At 34.8% G+C, this 22,912-nt stretch overlaps 1 protein-coding gene across 3 annotated transcripts in view; it reads right to left on the bottom strand.

Moving 5' to 3' along the window:
• Positions 1-22,912, bottom strand: part of sh3kbp1 (SH3-domain kinase binding protein 1) — a 68,418-nt gene that overhangs the window by 4,006 nt on the left and 41,500 nt on the right. Inside the window, exons 3-17 of one of the 3 annotated variants that reach the window (XM_073830807.1) lie at positions 22,637-22,760; positions 20,596-20,702; positions 19,484-19,613; positions 16,860-17,053; positions 9,414-9,489; positions 9,218-9,312; positions 8,917-9,018; positions 8,491-8,542; positions 4,918-4,989; positions 4,480-4,639; positions 2,875-2,948; positions 2,523-2,632; positions 1,885-2,034; positions 994-1,214; positions 726-789 (exon numbers count right to left, since the gene is read on the bottom strand). In XM_073830807.1, coding sequence (XP_073686908.1) covers positions 726-789; positions 994-1,214; positions 1,885-2,034; positions 2,523-2,632; positions 2,875-2,948; positions 4,480-4,639; positions 4,918-4,989; positions 8,491-8,542; positions 8,917-9,018; positions 9,218-9,312; positions 9,414-9,489; positions 16,860-17,053; positions 19,484-19,613; positions 20,596-20,702; positions 22,637-22,760 — 1,731 coding nt within the window. The remainder of the gene's footprint in view (positions 1-725; positions 790-993; positions 1,215-1,884; positions 2,035-2,522; positions 2,633-2,874; positions 2,949-4,479; positions 4,640-4,917; positions 4,990-8,490; positions 8,543-8,916; positions 9,019-9,217; positions 9,313-9,413; positions 9,490-16,859; positions 17,054-19,483; positions 19,614-20,595; positions 20,703-22,636; positions 22,761-22,912) is intronic. The other 2 variants (XM_073830808.1, XM_073830809.1) reach the window with 2 other exon arrangements.

The raw sequence follows: 22,912 nt of genomic DNA, 5'->3' as shown, positions 1-22,912 counted from the left end.
AAAAATAACTACTGAAAACACACTAACTCACGACTGCTCCTACTGAATAGCAACAGAGCTTGGCGAACGACTCCCTCTCGTGACGTCATATGACGCGGTGTGGAAAAAAAAGCTGTTTTTGAGAGCGGTCAAGGAAACCGTCACTTTGTCTTCTAAATTTGTGCCCTTAGGTCTTGTAAAATATTTTCAAATAGTGCATTAACGGTTCGTATAGTATTTTCATTCACGAATATATGTTTATCTCGAATTTTTTTTTAACCTGCAATATGCACTTTAAATCATTAAATCAACCAAAAAAATAAATAAAATAAAAATGTATGTAAAAATTTATTAAAATGTACAACACCCTTTTAAAAATGATTAATTAATTAATTTATTTATTTAAAATATGTTTGGGATAGTTCATTTAAAAATGAACATTCTGTCATTAATTACTTACTCTCAACTCGTTCCAAACCCGAAAGACCTTCGTTCATCTTCGAAACAGAAAATAAGATATTTTTGAAGAAATCCAGGGTCAGAAAGCTCTTGGATTTCATCAAAAATATCTTATTTTGTGTTCTCAAGATGAACAAAGGTCTTACAGGTTTGGAACAACATGAGGGTGAGTAATCAATGACAGAATTTTCATTTTTGGGTGAACTATCACTTTAAGATTGTTTTAACTGCTATAAAAAGGTGTTGTACATAGTGCTACATTTATGACTACTCAAATATCTACATACCTGCAATGATATACGAATCCTCTTCTCTTCATCCAGTTCGCTCACCAGCTGTTTGATTTCTTGTCTGAAAAAACAAATTTGACAAATCACACACATACACTTCACATACTTCTAAACAGACATCAGTCAACTCATTCTTGCCATATCTCATTTCCTTCTGAACTTCCCTCCAATTCTTGTCTATTTCCTTTCCCTCTTGTACTACTTCACTCTATCCGTCTTTCCTCTAACCACCCTTCGTCCCGCCCCCATCTCGTCCAGTTCATACTTATGCTGGCTCTTCATGAGCTCCACAGTTCCTTTCAGGTCTCGTAATTGTGCTCTGAGCTCCTCCAGCGTGGCGCCACCCTGTTCGTTCTTCACTCGGGTGTCAACAGAAGGGGAATGGGGCCGCAGACCAGCGCTGCCCTGGTGGAGAGAAGCCCCAATGGACCCAGATGATGATAGAGGGGCACTGGGCTTAGGAGGCAAAGATGATTTTTCAGGAGCCTGTGGAAAACCCCCATGAGATATCAGAACAAGAGCTTATCAAACACATTTACTCTCAGATGTTTAGGCCGTTCCACAGGGCCTCAGTCTCTGTGTGTTTGTGCTTGTGTATGAGGGTATATACAGTACAGTGGCACCATAAAGTATTTAGACACTTAAAGGGGCAGTTCACCAAAAAATTAAAACTCGAACATTATTTACTCATCCTTTACATTCCAAAAATATTCTCATAGCTTCATAACATTATGGTTGAACAACTGATGTCACATGATCTACTTTAACAATGTTCTTACTACCTTTCAGGGCCTTGAGCGTGTCAGTTGCATCGCTGTCTACGGAGGATCAGAAAGCTCTTGGATTTCATCAAAAACATTTGTGTTCAGAAGATGAACAAAGGTCTTACGAGTTTGGAATGACAGTTTGAGGGTGAGTAATTCATGACAGAATTATCATTTTTGGGTGAACTATCCCTTTAAGAGAATGTAATCTTAAATACATAAGTGTATGTTTTAAAATAAAATGTGATTTAAGTATCCAAAAGTAATACTTTTTTGTGTCACTGTACATAAAATGCTTGACTCCAGCGCTCCCTTGTGGTAGGACAGGGATGTGCATGCAAAAAGAGGGGTGGGTGTCAAGGGGCGGGGTGACTGGGAGGGGCGGGGCTTACTGTTATGACTGGCACTGCCTTGGGCATCTTCTTGGAGTTGTCAAAACTTTTGGGAGTGAATGAGTCCTGCTCCTCCTTTCCCAACTCCTTGTCTCTCCTCTCCTCCTCTGGAGATGGGGAGTCCAGGAGGTCAGGACTAGAGAGAGAGGACTAGAAGGAGAGAGATTTTTAAACGATCATGACCAGATAACCCACAGACAGGCGAAGCAGGGTAAGCCCTTGTGACATTCACACATAGCAAATAGCACAATCATTTCTGACGGATTTACATTAAACGCCTGAAGGGTCACAAATATATGACATGTCGTCAGCTGATTGCACCTGATAGGTGTGAAAACAACCAAATGTGATTGACTTGACACTTTAATTGGTTATAACTAGTTCAAAATAACAAAAAAAGCATGTTTATGTTGTGTGGAAGGGTTATTATAATTGAATTAAATAAAACTGAATTAAATAAAAAAAATGTTGCCAAAGCAATGCTTCTTATTTTCATTTAGTTTAACTTGACTAAAACTAAAATAAAAAGGATCAAATAATAAGATTTATTACTTAATATTTATATATAAAAAAATAGATAATAAATATCTGTTTATAATATAGACATAAAAAAATTCATAAAATAAAGGTGGACTCACAGACGTGAAGATCTGCGATCGTGGCCGTCGGTCTGTCACACGGGGCCGCGATGCGGTCGGGTGGTTCAGCTTCTCTGTGGATAAGACGACGGAGTCGAAGTCTTCTACATCTTCAGGCGAGTGTCACACAAATACAAACATAAAGACACAGGACCACATATATATCACATGCATATGAATCACGAACACAGGAAAAAACGCCAGACTGTAATCGCACATCTCCAGAATGAAAGTGAATGAAGTGATATGGACAGAGAGCTGTTGTAATCTGATTAGATATGGATTATTAGAAGTCTTATTAGTCATGACAGGGTTATTCTGGATTGAAGGGAAGAACTGGACTGGGGCTCACCGATATCTGCGGATTTGTCTGCAGAGCCCCGCTCAGCTGCCACAGCACTGACGTCAGACTTCGGACTGTCACACCTGTACAAAAATATTGAAACCAGAATTAGCTTTATTAAAAAGAATCAGGAGGCAATGAGTTCATTCAAAACACAATAATTCAGTGATTCGATGGAATCACTGCACAGAAGTTGTTTGGATCAGTTCTACATTAATCCATTAAAAAAATTAAACGATTCACTGATTAATTGGAATCACTGCACAAAAGTCGTTCAGTTTTGTTCTAAAGGAATTCATTCAAAAAACTAAAAGACTCACTGATTCATTGGAATCACTGGACCGAAGCTGTTTGGTAGGTTCTGATCAAATTTATTTAAAAATAAAATGATTCACTGACTGGAATCACTGTACAGAAGTCATCTGAATGATTCACTGGGATCACTGCACTGAAGCTGGTCGGTTGGTTCTAATTAAATCCATTAAAAAATAAAATGACTCACTGATTAATTGGAATCACTGCACAAAATCAGTTTGGTCAGCTGAACTGAATTCATCCAAAAATAAAATGACTCACTGATTCATTAGAATCACTACACAGAATCTGTTCGGTAGGTTCTAACTAAATCCATTAAAAAATAAAATGACTCACTGATTCATTGGAATCACTGCATAGAAGCAGTTCAGACGGTTCTAACTGAATTTATTCAAAAAGTAAAATGACTCACTGATTCATTAGAATCACTACACAGAATCTGTTCGGTAGGTTCTAACTAAATCCATTAAAAAATAAAATGACTCACTAATTCATTGGAATCACTGCATAGAAGCAGTTCAGACGGTTCTAACTGAACTTATTCAAAAAGTAAAATGACTCACTGATTCATTAGAATCACTGCACAGAATCTGTTCCGTCAGTTCTAATTGAATCTATTTATCTGTTCGGTAGGTTCTAACTGAATCCATTCAAAAATAAAATGATTCACTGACTCATTGGAATCAATGCTCATCAACAGTTTGGATGGTTCCAAAAGAATTCATTCAAAAACAATATAACTCACTGATTCATTGGAATCATTGCATAGAAGCTGTTTGGTCGGTTCTAACTGAATTAATTAAAAAATAAAATGACTCACTGATTCATTGGAATCATTGCATACAAGCTGTTTGGTCGGTTCTAACTGAATCCATACAAAAATAAAATGATTCACTGATTCACTGGAATCGCTGCACAAAACTTGTTCATTCAAAACTGAAATTATGTCACCATCATTTGTACAAATGAATAATATAATCTGACACTTAGATGATAACAATGACGCATCATGGTTTATTTAATCATGACTTATGTGTGATGATATGATCATATTATGAGGCAATTGTCAATTACTCTGCTATCATTAGACACTTTTAGCCTGGGAATGAATTAATCATGGCTGAAAAAATGCACTTTTGAAGAAAAATCACTAGGGTTCAGTATAAAGTTTACAATCACTATTGTATCAACCAGAAGACTCAAAAAAAAAAAAAAAAATCAAAATATGTATATAAAGGGCTGAGAATCTAATCTAGTATTGGTGATGCTGATTAATGTGTGTTGGTGTGTAAGACTGACGGTATATTGGGCACAGCTGGTCTCTCGGGTCTGTCTGGGCGTTTAGGTGGCAGGGATGAGGGTCGATTCAACGAGTTGTTGTTCTTCGGGGGGAGAGGCTTCTTTGGAAGGACCGCTGGGAGGGACGGCCTTGCAATCTCACCCAACTTCGATTCCTCACCTACATGTTTTCATCATCGTTATTAAAGGGCATAAAAAGTTACACAAGCTTGTTTACAGGAAACTAGGAGAGGGTTTGTCAAAGCAGAGAGTGAAAATGTTTTTCCAACATCTGTTTACTTCAGAGAAACAAGAAGTCTTTGAAAACACGCAAGCAGTAAGCCAACCTAAACCTTTTAGGGAAAGGCCGAGCAGAGTTGGTTTTGCTGTAGAAGGTCAAAGTCAGAGAATTAGAGCTGACCAGAGCAAATTAAAACAGCTGAAAGAGACGTCACCTACTTTTTTCTTCAGCTCTGTGTGGGAGAGATTCAGGCCGTTCTGGTGGAACCTTTTTAGCTTCTGTCTTTTTGTCTGGGGATCAATACACATAACATGAGGGTTCAACAGGGCACAGCTGACTCATTGCCAAGCTTTCAGCTAGAGTGACACAGAAACATGTCAAAACACGTAGACCACTTTAAACATCTGGGATTCAAAAATATTAACATACTAAAACATGACACAGATCAAGTGATTCTTAGTACAGATGATCAGGTGTTCTTGCTGATATTTATTTTGGATAATCTTAAATCATACTGGAGCATATGATCATCAGAGTGGGTTTTACAACTGAGACTTATGGGACATATCCACTGTACTCCACAATGCATTACAGTTTGAAACGGGTTAATCGCATTCAAAATATTTTTTTTTTGTACAAAATATATGTGTATGTACTGTGTATATTTATTATGTATATATGTGACCCTGGACCACAAAACCAGTCATAAGGTTAAATTTTACAAAACTGAGATATATACATCATATGAAAGGTCAATAAATAATCTTTCTATTGATGTATAGTTTGTTAGGATAGGACAATATTTGGCCGAGATACATCTATTTGAAAATCTGAAATCTAAGGGTGCAAAAAATCTAAATACTGAGAAAATCACCTTTAAAGTTGTCCAAATTAAGTTCTTACCAATGCATATTACTAATCAAAAATTACATTTTGATAGGTTTATAGTAGGAATTTTACAAAAAATCTTAATGTAACATGATCTTTACTTAATTTCCTAATGATTTTTGACATAAAAGAAAAATCAATAATTTTGACCCATGCAATGTATTTTTGGCTATTGCTACAAATATACCCCAGCGACTTAAGACTGGTTTTGTGGTCCAGGGTCACATATACAGGTAAAAACACATATGCATGTATATATTTAAGAAAATATGTTAGGTTTATACATTTATATATCATATAAATTATATGAATATAAATATATACATGTAAATACATGTAAATATTTTCTAAATATATACTTTATGTGTGTCTTTATATATACACATAATAAATATACACAGTACACACATATATTATGTACACAAAAACGTTTATTTTGGATGCGATTAATCACAATTAATAATTTGCAGCCCTAGTACTCATAACGCAATGTGCTCAACTTGATTTATTTTAATTTAATTTTCCCAGCACTACATTATATTATACCTGAAACATGATTACATAAATGTTTACATGACTGAAAGGATAATATTAGAGCTGTCAAATCGATTAATTGCGATTAATCGCATTCAAAATAAAAGTTTGTGTTTACCTAAAATATGTGTGTGTGTGTGTGTGTACTGTGTATATTTATATGTATATATATGTACATGTATACATACACAGCACACACGCATATATTTTTTAAACAAACTTTTATTTTGGTTGCGAATAATCGTGATTAATCGATTTGACAGAGCTAGTTAATATGTTACAATTCAAAGTTTTACTCAATTTGTAATGCTAATAATATAATCTGTGATGAAAACAAGCATTTTCAGTTTTGTGGGCTCAGAGTTTTGCACCTAATCAAACAATTCAATTGCAAACGCATCATTGGAATTAATACAAACTGATAATCCAAAAATAGTCAAATTTCTGTCTATAAGTCTCTCACTATTCCATATACCAGTGTTGAAAATATAACTACTGAGTGATCTCTGCGTTCCCTCTTTGTCTCTAACTCCCACTTCATGGTGTGTCAATACAAAGATTATGTGGGCACAGTTTCAAAACCTCTGAAGGGAAGGTGTGAAGAACTCTTGCCTATTTATAGTTTAAAAGCTTTTTGGGTAATCCAGTTCAACCTACACATATTCACAGACGAGCGAACAGAATAATGACAGAGAACAGATTCCAATGATCATTAAAGACACAGCTGATGGATTCGTCCACCACAAGGAGGAGCCAGAATTCGCGATTAAAATATTTTAATGCAATTAATGCACTGACTCCGCCCCCAGACCTGTACATAGTCTTATATTTCATATAGTTGACTGTTGACAAATGTGACCCTGGACCACAAAACCAGTCTTAAGTCGCTGGGGTATATTTGTAGCAATAGCCAAAAATACATAGTATGGGTCAAAATTATTGATTTTTCTTTTATGCCAAAAATCATTAGGAAATTAAGTAAAGATCATGTTCCATGAAGATTTTTTGTAAAATTCCTACTGTAAACATATCAAAATGTAATTTTTGATTAGTAATATGCATGGTTAAGAACTTAATTTGGACAACTTTAAAAGTGATTTTCTCAGTATTTTGATTTTTTTGCATCCTCAGATTCCAGATTTTCAAATAGATGTATCTCGACCAAATATTGTCCTATCCTAACAAACCATACATCAATAGAAAGCTTATTTATTGAGCTTTCATATGATGTATATATCTCAGTTTTGTAAAATTTAACCTTAAGACTGGTTTTGTGGTCCAGGGTCACAAATATGATGCAGGGCAAGATATCCCTGCACAAAATGCCCCTGAATGAGTTTTTGTCTCATATTTATATCATATGATAAACAGTATCACATGAACAGGGAGTGCTTATTTTGACCTGAATATAAGGAGTTTATATGTGACAGTTCAGTATATAAGTCGTTGATATTGTGTTCTATTTTAAACACAATATTATGTTTTTTTGCTCAGTTTTGCAGAGAGCATTATTACCTTTAAAGCAAAAGCAGAATTTTTGATCCGAAATGAATTGCGCATTTTGAATGATTTGTGTGAATCAATTATTCAAAAGCCCATTCATAAATGCATTTATTTAATTTCGGAATGAATCAGCCGTTTGAAGGAATCGAATGAATGACTCAAAATAACATTTACCACCACCTGCTGGCAGATTTAGCTTCTTATTTAGAGTAAAATTTAATTAAATAATAATAATAATAATAATAATAATAATAATAAAACATCTCAGGGATAGTTGACCCCAAAAAATAGACTGTTGGTAAAAAAGCTCTTTTGTTAACAATGACTTTCACTGTATAAACAAAAAATACTGAGATGTTTCTCAAATTATCCGCTTTTATGTTCCATAGTTTACGTTAATAAATAAATTTTATGTTAAATCAAATAAAACATCTCTTTCTAAAGCTACAATTTGTAATGTCTACTTGATACTTTCTCATTTAACACAAAATAGCTTTAAATAATCTTTTGTGGGTATTTTCAGTCAAATTTATTTTGTGATTAATCAGATTAATTAATTGACACATCATGTAATTAATGAGATGAAAAATTGTAATCGACTGACAGCCCTGAATATAATATAATATAATATATATTTATTCAATTAAAACTGTTTTAGAAAAATGGTATGTCGTATGGTAGCATCTTTTTGAACAGATGCCAGCTGTCATTTTCTGATGATTAAACTTGTTTAATTTCTATTTGTGAATGTTTATACATCGACATATGTAAACAAATTGAGCATAAAAACAGTCACAGATGGGCACATAGGCTTACATACTGAGAGGAAATAAAGAAAAAATGCAGAAATAAGAAGAGTTTGTTACCTGTGATCTGTTTCGTGGTTGGTGCTGCAGGTGGAGGAGGTTTCTTAGGTCTCTGTAAGCACACAGACAGTTAAAACACACAGTACACCAATTAAAACACCTACATGCACTCATTAAAACACAGATCACCCTTTAAAACTCATACTAAAACAAACAGGACACATTTTTCCTATTAAAAACACAAGCCCTTCAGGCCAAACAGCACTGAAACATCAAAGGACATGCTGTATTAACATCAGGCAAAGGGTGAAGAGGGAGGCAAAAGGTACAGGGCAGAGAGGAGCGTGTGTGTGTGTGTGTGTGTGTGTGTGTGTGTGTGTGTGTGTGTGTGTGTGTGTGAGTCACCAGACTGAGGCCCGCTGTCATAAACGACTGGAGCTCCCTTGCTGAAGTGAGTCAGTAAGAGACAAACAAAGAAAATCTCACCTCTTTTTCTACCTCAGGAATGAATAACTTCACAAAGTTGTCTGGGAACACTCCCTGCTTGCCGTTCAGCTCCCCAAGCCACCAACCAGCGTCTGCACACTCCTACACAGAGCGAACACACATTTGATCAGTCTATTTGTATTCTAAGGATGCCAGACGTGATGTCAGTGACAATTTGTTCAACTATGCTGAAAGCAAAAATGTCAATTAGAACATTTTTGATGTATAACAGTGTAAAGTTATCTGGAGAGGAATTTTCGACCTATGAGATGTTATTTTGAGTTGTAAGCACCAAACTCACCTTGTTGATAATCGTAACGATATCTCCCTCTTTGATTGACAGCTCATCTTCGTTCTGACCTTCGTACGGGAAAATGACTTTGCAAAACTCCTTTGCTGTAATTTGAATTTTCACTGTCGTAAGTTACTTCAAGAAACAATTACATCATATTTGCATACAATTTGAGTACATAAACAATTAATCCTTTAAATGTTACCTTTGGCCTTGTTTTCAGGCTCCGCCTTCATGGTTTCCTGGGCAACAGCTGGAGCGACTTTCTTCACCATTTGAGGCTGAGGAGAATCAAATAATTGTCAAATATTATCAAATGCTACAATGACAATTTATAAACATTACAGTTCAAAAGTTTAAGGTCAGTAAATTTATGTAGTTCTGACCTGAATAGAATATTTCACATGAAAGATGTTTACATATGGTCCACAAGAGAAAATAATAGTTGAATTTATAAAAATGGCCCGGCTCAAAAGTTTACATTTACTTGATTCTTAATACTGTGTTACCTGAATGATCCACAGCTGTGTGTTTTTTTAAACGATAGTTGTTCATGAGTCCCTGAAAAGTGTCCTGCTGTTCTTCAGAAAAATCCTTTAGGTCCCACAAATTCTTTGGTTTTTCAGCATTTTTGTGCATTTGAACCCTTTCCAGCAATGACTAAATGATTTTGAGATCCATCTTTTCACACCGAGGACAACTGAGGGACTCATATGCAACTATTACAGAAGGTTCAATGGCTCACTGTTGCTCTAGAAGGAAACACAATGCATTAAGAGCTGGAGGTGAAAACTTTTGAACAGAACGAAGATTTGTACATTTTTCTTATTTTGCCTAAATATAATATTTTTTCATTTAGTACTGCCCTTCAGAAGCTAGAGAAGATACTTGCATGTTTCTCAGAAGACAAAAGTTAAATTTACCCTGATGTTCAAATTGCAAACGTTTTCACCCCCTGCTCTTAATGGATCGTGTTTTCTTCTGGAGCAGCGTTTTAACCTTTTGTAATAAGTGCATATGAGTCCCTCAGTTGTCCTCAGTGTGAACAGATCTCAAAAATCATGCAATCATTTTTGGAAAATGATTTCCAAATACCCAAACATGCTTAAAAACCAAAGATTTTGTGGGACCTGAAGGATTTTTCTAAAGAACAGCAGGCAGTTTACCTGTTTAGGAAAACAATAGACTCATAAACAACTATCATTAAACAAAAAAAACACAACAAAACTTTTGAACAGGGTCATTTTTAGAAATTCAACTACTATTTTCTCTTGTGGACTATATGTAAGCATATTTTATGTGAAATATCTCATTTAGGTCAGTACTAAATCAAAAATAACATGCATTTTGTATGATTTTTCTTCAGTGCCACATGATCCTAATATGCTGATTTTGTGCCCAAAAACATTTCAAATCATTATCAATGTTGAAAACAGTTGAGCTGCTTATTTATATATGTGACCCTGGACCACAAAACCAGTCTTAAGTCGCTGGGGTATATTTGTAGCAATAGCCAAAAATACATTGTATGGGTCAAAATTATTGATTTTTCTTTTATGCCAAAAATCATTAGGAAATTAAGTAAAGAATATGTTCCATGAAGATTTTTTGTAAAATTCCTACTATAAATATATCAAAATGTAATTTTTGATTAGTAATATGCATTGTTAAGAACTTAATTTGGACAACTTTAAAGGTGATTTTCTCAGTATTTTGATTTTTTTGCATCCTCAGATTCCAGATATTCAAACAGATGTATCTCGGCCAAATATTGTCCTATCCTAACAAACCATATATCAATAGAAAGCTTATCTATTGAGCTTTCATATGATGTATACATCTCAGTTTTGTAAAATTTAACCTTATGACTGGTTTTGTGGTCCAGGGTCACATATAAATAATATTTTTGTTAAATAGAATAGATTCTTTGGTGAATAGAAAGTTCAATAGAGCAGCATTTATTTGAAACAGAAATATTTTGTAATATTTTGAATGTCTTTACAGTCACTTTTGATAAATCTAATGCATCCTTGCTGAATAAAAATATTTACAAAAAAAATAATAAAAAAAATAAATCTCAAACAAAAATAAATATATCAGTAAATCATGGGCGTTCCTCTGAGGAGGCAAAGGATGCAGTGTCTCTGCAATTTGTAAAATAAAACAAAGCCAATATTACAAAATATGACATTAAAAAGTGTATAAATCACTCGTTTTACTAAAGAAATATTGTTGAACAGTCTTTATCGTCTCCCCTGAACCCACTGAGTTTTAACAGACTAAATGAATGGGGGGGAAAGTCATGTGAGAGGAGGCAATGCCTCCATTGCGATATGATTGGATATAACTGGTTATGTTCAGCTGTGATTGGTTCATGCAATAAATCCCACCTCGTGTTCATGCGGATTCACGAATCAGTCTGAATGAACAATATAATGATGTTAATGGGAAGACTAATTTAAAGTAAGTAAACAACTCACACACTTAGATATAACCACTTTGTTACATCAAAATGAGACTTAAAATGGCATGAAAACATCCTCTGTGGGAGTTTTAACTGAGTAATCAGCTTAGAGAAGTTTCAAGTAAATCTCTCTATCTGTGACCAATATTTACAAAGATTTGATGACTGATGCTCTGAAAAAAAATAAAGGGATGAAAAATGAGGGATCACTATTTCCTCCAACATTCTTGCAAAAACTAATCCATTTAAAATCTGCAATAATTTGCAGTATTAGTTACTGCATTTCTGAGCCCATAAAGAGTTGTCAGTGACCCAGAGAATTCAAACATACGTGTGAATAGCATACTGTCCATTTGACTCTGTTTATCTGGCCTCTTTCCTGCAGGGGAGCCACTATCGTTCCACAAACATGGCAGGGAATCAATCCAACCCGACATACAACAAGCTCTTTAACATCCCCGCGCTCCCTTAACACACACACACACACATTTGCCGTGTTAGCTGAGGAAAAAAAAAGCTCACCCACTCTTCCTCCTTCCTTTTCCTCTCATTTAGAGCAGTCATGATGGAGTCAGACTAACAAGCACCATGTGGCAGCCAAATGTTTAAACGATATAATAGGAACATCATTACAGCATCTGGCTGCACTGCTCTTCTCAAAGGCCTCATGTCATCTCTGTGAAGACCCTACGCTGACTTCCACCCCCAGAACACCCATAATGTCCTGTCTCGAAGCCCAAATTACCACCACATGAAAGGCAACGCATTTTGGTCGTCGTATTTAACAACTCACTTCTAGGTTTACATCATTAACAGAGAAAGGGAAAAAGATGCAGACAAAAATAGATTCCATATTTACCTTTTCACGAAATTACACAACAATCCTTCAGAAATTGTTCCTGCTGTAGATACCTACATCTGCGTGCGCAAGTACTGTCTGCTACAGGAACCTCCAACAAGCTTTCAGTCTAACCGCGGTTCACTCCCCCCTGAGTCATGACAGTCTCTTACAGTCTTACAAGCCCTACTTCTGCTTTAAAACAGCCCTAAAGTCAGGAAACCACTCAGAGAGAGAGGAAGAGAGGAGGAGAGGGGTGGATATGGAAAGAGAGCCATGACAGGGTGTGGTAAATTTGTATATGGGTAAACCTACAGCTTGTAAACCATTTCCATATTCCATTTATCAATTGCTTTGCAAAGTAGAAAATTGTCTCTAACAGGTGGAAGAGTTAAGCCCTAGAATATAAAGTAGAAATTCATAGACAATCTGGAGAGATTTCCTTCGCTTTCGGACTAAACAAAAGGAGGGCTGAGAGACACAAAGTGCGGAAGACGTTCCATAAACACCTCTTTGATAATAACTTCCTCTCTGAAAGACCGAGAATACTAGATCAGCTATTTGTGTGCCATCTTCCTCCACACACACACACACACACACACACACACACACACACACACACACACACACTAGCAAAAATGTTATATTTGAAATAGATTACTTACTGCCTAATGCCACTTATATCTTTAAATAACTTTTTAAACTATCATGTAACAGTATTAAGCCACATTGTTGTCTCATGACCTTATCTTAAATGTTTAATTCCAAAAATATGATTATTTTGCACTTTTGTACATTTTTGGCAGTTTAAGAAAAAAAAAAACAAGTTGAGAACATTGCGTTAGGAGTACTAGGGCGGCAAAACGATTAATTGTGATTAATCGTGATTAATCGCATTCAAAATAGTTTGTTTATATTCTAAATGTGTGTGAACTATATATTTATTATGTACAGTCGTGGCCAAAAGTTTTGAGAATTACATAAATATTGGAAATTGGAAAAGTTGCTGCTTAAGTTTTTATAATAGCAATTTGCATATACTCCAGAATGTTATGAAGAGTGATCAGATGAATTGCATAGTCCTTCTTTGCCATGAAAATGAACTTAATCCCGAAAAAAACCTTTCCACTGCATTGTTAAGAAGGCTTCAGGGCGTCCAAGAAAGTCCAGCAAGCGCCAGGATTGTCTCCTAAAGAGGATTCAGCTGCGGGATCGGAGTGCCACCAGTGCAGAGCTTGCTCAGGAATGGCAGCAGGCAGGTGTGAGCGCATCTGCACGCACAGTGAGGCCAAGACTTTTGGAAGATGGCCTGGTGTCAAGAAAGGCAGCAAAGACTTCTCTCCAAAAAAAACATCAGGGACAGATTGATCTTCTGCAAAAAGTATGGCGAATGGACTGCTGAGGACTGGGGCAAAGTCATATTCTCCAATGAAGCCTCTTTCCGATTGTTTGGGGCATCTGGAAAAAGGCTTGTCCGGAGAAGAAAAGGTGAGCACTACCATCAGTCCTGTGTCATGCCAACAGTAAAGCATCCTGAGACCATTCATGTGTGGGGTTGCTTCTCATCCAAGGGAGTGGGCTCACTCACAATTTTGCCCAAAAACACAGCCATGAATAAAGAATGGTACCAAAACACCCTCCAACAGCAACTTCTTCCAACAATCCAACAGCAGTTTGGTGAAGAACAATGCATTTTCCAGCACGATGGAGCACCGTGCCATAAGGCAAAAGTGATAACGAAGTGGCTCAGGGACCAAAACGTTGACATTTTGGGTCCATGGCCTGGAAACTCCCCAGATCTTAATCCCATTGAGAACTTGTGGTCAATCCTCAAGAGGCAGGTAGACAAACAAAAACCCACTAATTCTGACAAACTCCAAGAAGTGATTATGAAAGAATGGGTTGCTATCAGTCAGGATTTGGCCCAGAAGTTGATTGAGAGCATGCCCAGTCCAATTGCAGAGGTCCTGAAAAAGAAGGGCCAACACTGCAAATACTGACTCTTTGCATAAATGTCATGTTATTGTCGATAAAAGCCTTTGAAACATATGAAGTGCTTGTAATTATATTTCAGTACATCACAGAAACAACTGAAACAAAGATCTAAAAGCAGTTTGAGCAGCAAACTTTGTGAAAACTAATATTTGTGTCATTCTCAAAACTTTTGGCCACGACTGTACATACAGATACACACACACATGTATATATTAAGGAAAAATATGTTAGATTTATATCTAAAATATTTATATATAATATAAATTATATGCAAGTATATTTATTTTAAATATATACATGTATGTGTGTATTTATTTATATATAAAAAATAAATATACACAGTACACACACATTTATTATATAAACAAACTTTTATTTTGAATGTGATTAATCATTTTGCAGCCCTAATGTGTACAATAATAATAAAGTATGCTATTGTAAACCAATACATATTTATTTTACATATTTATATTAATTATTTTTGAAAGGAATACTTGCAACTACTTGAAAAGCAACTAAAATTAAATATAAAATATTTATATTTATATATAATATTAATTTTATGCAAGCTTAAATATCTATACACATACAAATTGTTTTAAATATATACACATGTATGTGTGTGTATTTATGTATATATAATAAATATACACAGTACACACACACATATAGTATGTAAACAAATTGTTTTGCAGCCCTAATGAGTACAATAATTATGGCAGCGTGTGCTATTTTAAACCAATAAAAATTTATTTTACATATTTATATTAATAATTTTTTAAAGGAATACTTGTTTAAAATGCAACTAAAATTTATTTTAAAAAATTAGGATTTATATATTAAATATTTATATTTATATATAATATGAATTATATGCAAGTATAAATATATATATATATATATACACACTTACAAATATATATATTTTTAAATATATACATGTGTGTGTATTTATATATGATACATATACACATTACACACACATACATATTATGTAAAACTTATTTCAAATGCGATTAATCGCGATTAATCGTTTTGCAGCTCTAATGAGTACAATAATGAGGTCAGTTTATGCTGTTTTAAACAAATAAATATTTATTTTACATATTTACATTAATTATTTTTTAAAGTAGTACTTGGGAATACAACTTAGGAATACAACTACTTAATTATAATAAAACAAAATAATACAATATAATGCATATAATATAATATAATATTTTACATATTTATATCAATTATTTTTTAAAGGAATAAATAAAAATGCAACTAAAATTAATTTTAAAAATATGTTAGATTTATATATAAAATATTTCTTCATATATAATATAAATTATATGCAAGTATATATATACACATACATACAATTTTTTAAAAAAAATATATACATGTATGTGTGTGCATTTATATACAATAATAAATATACGCAGTACACACATATATGGTATGTAAACATAGACTTTTATTTCGAATGCGATTAATTGCAATTAACCACAATTCATCCTTTTGCAGCCCTAATGAGTTCAATAATATGGGCAGTGTATGCCATTTTAAATCAATACATATTTATTTGACATATTTACATTAAGTATTTTTTAAAGGAATACTTGTTTAAAATGAAGCTACTTAAAATGCAACTAAAATAATTTAAAAACAAAATGTAAAACTAAAATCAAGTGAATCTTATAATGTACAGTATGAAAAATGGATATTCATTTTAATATTTGCTAAATACTACATTTAACGGCACTGGTAAATAATTTGTGTTTTTAAAGATTCACATTATACGATAATCTAAATGTAAAAATGTGCATGCATAAGTAAATATTCAAAACCGAGTAATACAGATAACTTTCAAGAAATCAATAACTGATAACACATACAGATAATTTCCATACGTTGGGCACCTACTGTGTACTGCAGAAATAATATGCATAGTATGCTACATTGTTACTTCACACATAGCCAGTGACTTCCTAACCACACTGACTCAGACGTCTGAGCAAGAACTCGAGAAAAAAAACACACGCATACACCAAACACAAAGTTTCCGCAATAACAAACTTTCCCCCAAAAAATGTTTGAAAAAGAAATGAAAGACATAAATTAACTGTGGGACTAATAATGTGAGCCAACGATGGACAGAGAAAATGAGGAAATGAGCAAAGGGATGCCGCTCTCAGTGGGACAGGACGGGATGATTTTAATGAACAAGAGACTGTGGGGCCAAAGGCAGAATGAACACAGGGGACCAAGGTACAGACGGCCTGACTGTAATTACAGAATAAGAGAGTCGTAAAATCCTCTTCTTTTTGCTTCATTAAAATACAAAGGCTCCAATAATACAAACTCACCTTGTCTCCCTCACTGTCCATGTCGACGGATCGTGGGCGGAGTTTGATGGGCTGGTCTTTGAAGATGTCCCCGAAGCCGAACCCCCGAACCTTTTTGGGCTGAATCTCAGAGCTGGAGGAGACACTGCCAGTGTCAGACCGTAAACTACTGGAGTCGCCACCATCGCTCTCTGAGCCGGTGCTGTCCTTTATACCTGGAGAAACACAAACACGTTTCAAAGGAGGATTTGAGGATTTGCATGCAGCTTTGCATGCAGCATTCTTCACAGCTGAACTGTTACAGAGTCGATCTGTCCAGGGAAACTTGCCGAGTGTAGGGTTGTCACAATACCAGAATTTCTTTAGGTGAATGACAAATGATTGGGATTATTAGCAGAATAAATGAATAGTTTACTCAAATATGAGAATGCGGTCATTAATTTCTCCCTTTCTCCAAACCCCTAAGACCTTTGTTTATCTTCAGAAGACAAGTATTTTTGATGAAATCTGAGAGCTTTCTGACCCTGCATAGATGGCAATGTAATAACCACGTTCAAGGGCCAGAAAGGTAGTGAGGACATTGATAAAATCATCCATGTAACAGCAGTGGTTCAACCGTAATGTTATGAAGCTACGAGAATACTTTGTGCACAAAGAAAAAACTACTTTATTCAACAATTTCTTTAGAAAGTTTTCCGAAGATGTGTGTTCCGAAGATAAACCTAGGTCTTATGGGTTTGGAACGACATGAGGGTGAGTAATTAATGACAGAATTTTCATTTTTGGGTGAACTATCCCTTTAATTTTAGCTGTGATGCTGAAAACTAACATTGTGAAAGGTAGCTGGTGTTGGTATTACAGGTTAAATTTCACAATTCTTGATATAAATTAAAAGTCACAGTTAAAATGAATATCTTAATGAACACAATTTATTATTTTTTTTTAAAGAAATTAATACTTTTATTAAGCAAGAATGCATTAAAATGATGAAAAGTGACAGTTTTTTTATAACAATATAAATGTATTTACTATTTCAAGTGAATGCTGTTTTTTACTTATAAATTGATAAAAAAAAATCCTGAACAGAAATAAATAAAAAGCAGCACACCTGTTTTCAACAATGACAATAATAATAGTTGATTTGATGCTGAAGAAACATATTAGAATCATTTCTGATTTATGCCATTTTAAAAATCTAAAAAAGTTATTTTAAATTGTAAAACTACTCACAATCTTTCAGTTTTTATTTAAAAAGACTTTTCAAAAACATGAAAAAGAAAATTGTATCAACCCCAAACTTTTCAACAGCAGTGTAAATACTGTAATATTACTTGAATTTGAAAAAAAAAAAAAAAAAAAAAAAAAAAAAAAAAAAATTCAGTCAAACTATATTTAGATTTTAAGAAAATATTTAAATAATTGCAAAACCGATTTGGATGTTCCCAGTTCTCTGTTGCCAGTTAATAATAATATGCCATGCAGCTAAACAAATTAAATATTTCATGTTTTAATTAATCTTTTAAAATTAGTTTTTAACTGAATTACAGTGGTGGCCAAAATTATTTGAACACTAGTATTTCTACTAGCTAAAAAGGATTTTATGAAGTTATTTCTGGCAACATCTTCAAGATGCTTCAAGAAACCTACCTGCAAAGATACAGTACTGTTAAAAGTTTTAGGGACTTAAAAATGTGAAAACATTCTGTAAAATGAGATAATGTCATAAATAGATTTTCTCTATCAATTAACGTCTATTAACTAAATTAAATCAACATTTGGTGTGCGCATCCTTTGCATTTAAAGCAGCTTTTGCCCTAGGTGCACTTGCACATAGTTTTTCAGGTAGCTTTGCAGGTAGGTCTCTTGAAGCATCTTGGAGACATTGCCACAGCTCTTCTGGATTTAGTTTGTCTCAGTTTGTTCTATTTCTTCATGTCATTCCAGACAGACTGGATGATACTGAGATCAGATCTCTGTGTGGAGCACAGGCTGTTGTCAGACTCCTTGTGCAAACTAAAATCTCACTGGATTATTACAATTAATGGCAAAATGAATGTTTGGAAATGTAAACTGATATTTCCTACACACACTACAGCAAAAGATAGAAATATCTGACTTAAAACTATTTTTAGCTGGCGAAAAAAACTAGTGTTCTAATAGTTTTGGCCACCACTGTAAATTCAATAATTTAATGTAATAATTTAATTTAATATCCATCAGGTTAAAAGCAGAGAAGCAAGTGAATGGTTAATGTGTAAATTATTTCACCACTCATCCAAGTGACTTCCTCAGCTGTAGGGAGGAGGTGGAGATTCCCCCACACTTAACCTAATTTCACTCTGTAACATCACAGGACTTGCAAATTACTGTGGGAGTCGCTTGCCTAATGGTGTGAATCACGATGTCATATGCGACGGGATGAAACTTTCATGTTTCACCATCTGCTTGCTTGCTGGTTTACCACTTCTTCAGTAAAACTATATGTCATAATTAAAAAAAAAAGAACATGCTCCAAAAAAAAAAAGAAAAATAAATTCCATTCCATTTTATGGTATGACCTGGATGTCTTTAAATCTTCCCAGAAATGTAAATGTAAGATGAGGAAGTGGTTTTAGATGTGGTAAAATGAGTGTGCAGTGACTGACTAGTTCGTGTGCTGCGTGTGTCATCCTGTGGGGTCAGATCTTCAGCCTCAGCCAACACCTCCTTGGTGAAGTTAGAAGGGAACATCCCAGTTTTGCCATTGAGTTGGCCTTCCCACCATCCCTCCTCCACCTGAGCCAACAAACACACATGCTCACAGAAGCGGTTTCAAGCACTACAAATAAACGAGGTTCTATATTTGAAAAATACAGTTGAAGTCAACAGTTTACATACATCTTGCAGAATCTGCAAAACGTTCACGAGTCGCTTGTTTGTCCTGAAAAGTTAAACTGCCTGCTGTTCTTCAGAATGATTTTGAAATCCATCTTTTCACACTGAGGACAACTGAGGGACTCATATGCAACTATTACAGAAGGTACAAACGCTCACTGATGCTTCAGAAGGAAACACGCTACATTAAGAGCCGGGGGGGGGGGGGGGGGGGGGTGAAAACTTTTTGAATTTGAAGATCAGGGTAAAGGTAACTTATTTTGTCTTCTGGGAAAGTATCTTCTGTAGCTTCTGAAGGGCAGTATTAAATGAAAAAAATATATATATGTAGGCAAAATAAGAAAAATGTACACATCTTTATTCAGTTCAAAAGTTTTCACCCCCAGCTCTTAATGCATTGAGTTTCCTTCTGGAGCAACAGTGAGCCATTGAACCTTTTGTAATAGTTGCATATGAGTCCCTTAGTTGTCCTCAGTGTGAAAAGATGGATCTCAAAATCATACAGTCATTGTTGGAAAGGGTTAAAATACACAAAAATGCTGAAAAACCAAGGACCTGAAGGTTTTTTCTGAAGAACAGTGGGAAGTTTAACTGCTCAGGACAAACAAGGGACTCATGAACAACTATTACAGTAAGTGTATCATTTTTAAAAATTCAACTATTATTTTCTCTTGTGGACTATATGCAAACATCTTTTAAGTGATATATCTAATTCAGGTCAATACTAAATAAACAATAACATGCATTTTGTACGATCCCTCTTTACTTTGCTAAAATAATTAACATTTTGCAGATTCTGCAAGGTGTATGTAAACGTTTGACTTCAACTTTATATTATAATGTGACTAGAATTGTTTTGCATTTATAGTCATGCAGTACCCACCTCTCCCAGAACCTCAATAACATCTCCAATCTTCAATTCTAGCTCATCTTCATTCTGTGGAGTGTAGCTAAAGGCAGCTTTGCAACGTCTTTTTCTGATTGCCTCACCTGTTTACATGAAACATGGATAAATTATGATAAATAACGTTTGTAATCAAAAGTTTGAGGTCAGTAAGATTTTTATCCTCACCAAGGCGGCATTTATTTAAAACAGTAATACTGTCAAATATCTTTACAATATAAATTAACTGTTATGTCTATTTTAATTTTAATTTATTCCTGTGATGAAAAAGCTAATTTTTCAGCATCTTTACTCCAGTCATAAGTGTCACATGATCCTTCAGAAATCATTCTGACATGGTGATTTGTTAAAAACATGATTATCATGTTGAAAACACTGCTGCACTTATACTTTCCAACACTAGGTGTCTCTCTTCTCTTTAGTTTATGCTAAACATTTAGCTAGACATTTTGCTCCAAGACTGCTCTCTAAACACAGACCTCTGTGGCTTATGTCAACAAATAGCCTCTGACAACAGATACCCAGTTTCAGTTCTCTACAGAATGGAGAACCTGGACAACCCCGGCTCTCACCTACAAATAATAATATCTTGAGGCCTTAAAGCACTAAGAATGCCTAAAGATTTCAACACGTAATAACAAAACGAGACGCACATATTTTGCACACTTCCTTTGGAAGCCATCATGTCTATCTGCAAAACAAATTAAAGTCACATGAACCAACACAAGCGCTGTTGTCTGAAAATCAGGTGATATAAATTGAGGGCTGTAAACAGAGGTTGTGTTTCAAAAACAGGCTGAGTATCTGTCCCATTTTTAAGTAAGATGTGGGTTTTTGTGACCTTATTTACTTAAAGGGATAGTTCACCCCAAAAATGAAAATTCTGTTGTTAATTACTTACCCTCATGTTGGTTCAAACCTGTAATACTTTGTACATCCTCAGAACACAAATTAATATTTTTGATCAAATCCCGAACTTTCTGACCCTCACTAGGCAGAAACACAACTGACACGTTCAAGAACCAGAAAGGTAGTAAGGACATTGTTAAAATAGTCCATGTGACATCAAAGGTTCAACCGTAATGTTATGAAGCTATGAGAACACTTTTTATGGGCAAAGAAAACAAAAATAATGACTTTATTTAACAATTTCTTCTCTTTTGTGTCAGTCTTCGATGCGTGTTAATGATAGTGCCACAACTCATAATTATTCTCTAGTGATGCTGGGTCAGTAAGCTTTCAGATTTCAGCAAAAATATATTTATTTGTGTTCTGAAGATGAATAAAGGTAATTAGTAACAGAACTTAGATTTTTTTCGTGTGAACTATCCCTTTGATTAATTGTTTAATTATGTAAGTAATATTAATTATTTTTAAACATACTGAAAATCATTATATCTTCACAAGATTACACGGTTATTACAAAAATTTTCTTTTTTTTTTTTTATAAGTGTCCTACTTTTATGTTTCATTATTTTTTAATTGTGCATTTGTATTTAGTTTAATTTGACAACATACTCAATTAGAAGAGTCACACAGTAGCCCCAATTGACAATATGTGAAGTTTCTGTAATTATCCGAGTTAGGAAGATTTAATAATGTTTAATTGCATAACAGCACACACAGGAAGCAGTAGGAGTAAATGGTTTCTGGTCTGAGAAGAGTAATACTGTACTTAATCTCAAAGGCCCAATCACACACACACACACACACACACATACACATAATCCCATTATGACCCATCTGACAGACGTATTCCTGGACCTCTATGAGTGACTTAGCAAATTGAAGACAGCTTGCGAGTCTTTGCAAGAGTATTTTTTGTATTTAACTGTCACTCTTTTCATCTGTCAGAAGCAAACCTGAGCCACATCTCTTTTTAATTGAATCTTCGATCGACGGAAACTTTAACCACCCCCAAATCCTGTCCTGTGAGACATGAGGGTGTGTTTGTGCGGGTGTATTGTGCTGAATAAGCACTGGACTACTTTTCGGATCAGGAACGGATCAGATACACTACCTTTCTTGGCAGGTCTGAGGCTGGGCTCTGATTTTGGGCTGGCGCTGCCATTGGACAGGTCTGATTTGGATCCCGCCAAACTGGACTCCTTCTTCACCTCTTTTTTCGAGTCTTTCTTTAGCTCCTAAAAATAGAAAAGGGGCATTTAATGCACTGAAACTCTAGAGGGAGCTCTAGTCCATTCTTATACACTGTGTGTGTGTGTGTGTGTCTCTGTGTGTGTGTGTAAGACAGAGACAGACAGACAGACAGACAGACAGAGAGGCGTGATGTAGG

The sequence above is a fragment of the Garra rufa genome, chromosome 24 (genome assembly GCF_049309525.1).
Source record: "Garra rufa chromosome 24, GarRuf1.0, whole genome shotgun sequence".
Taxonomy (NCBI): domain Eukaryota; kingdom Metazoa; phylum Chordata; class Actinopteri; order Cypriniformes; family Cyprinidae; genus Garra; species Garra rufa.
Note: the sequence above shows the minus strand (reverse complement) of the source record. Positions and strands in the feature narration are given on the sequence as shown.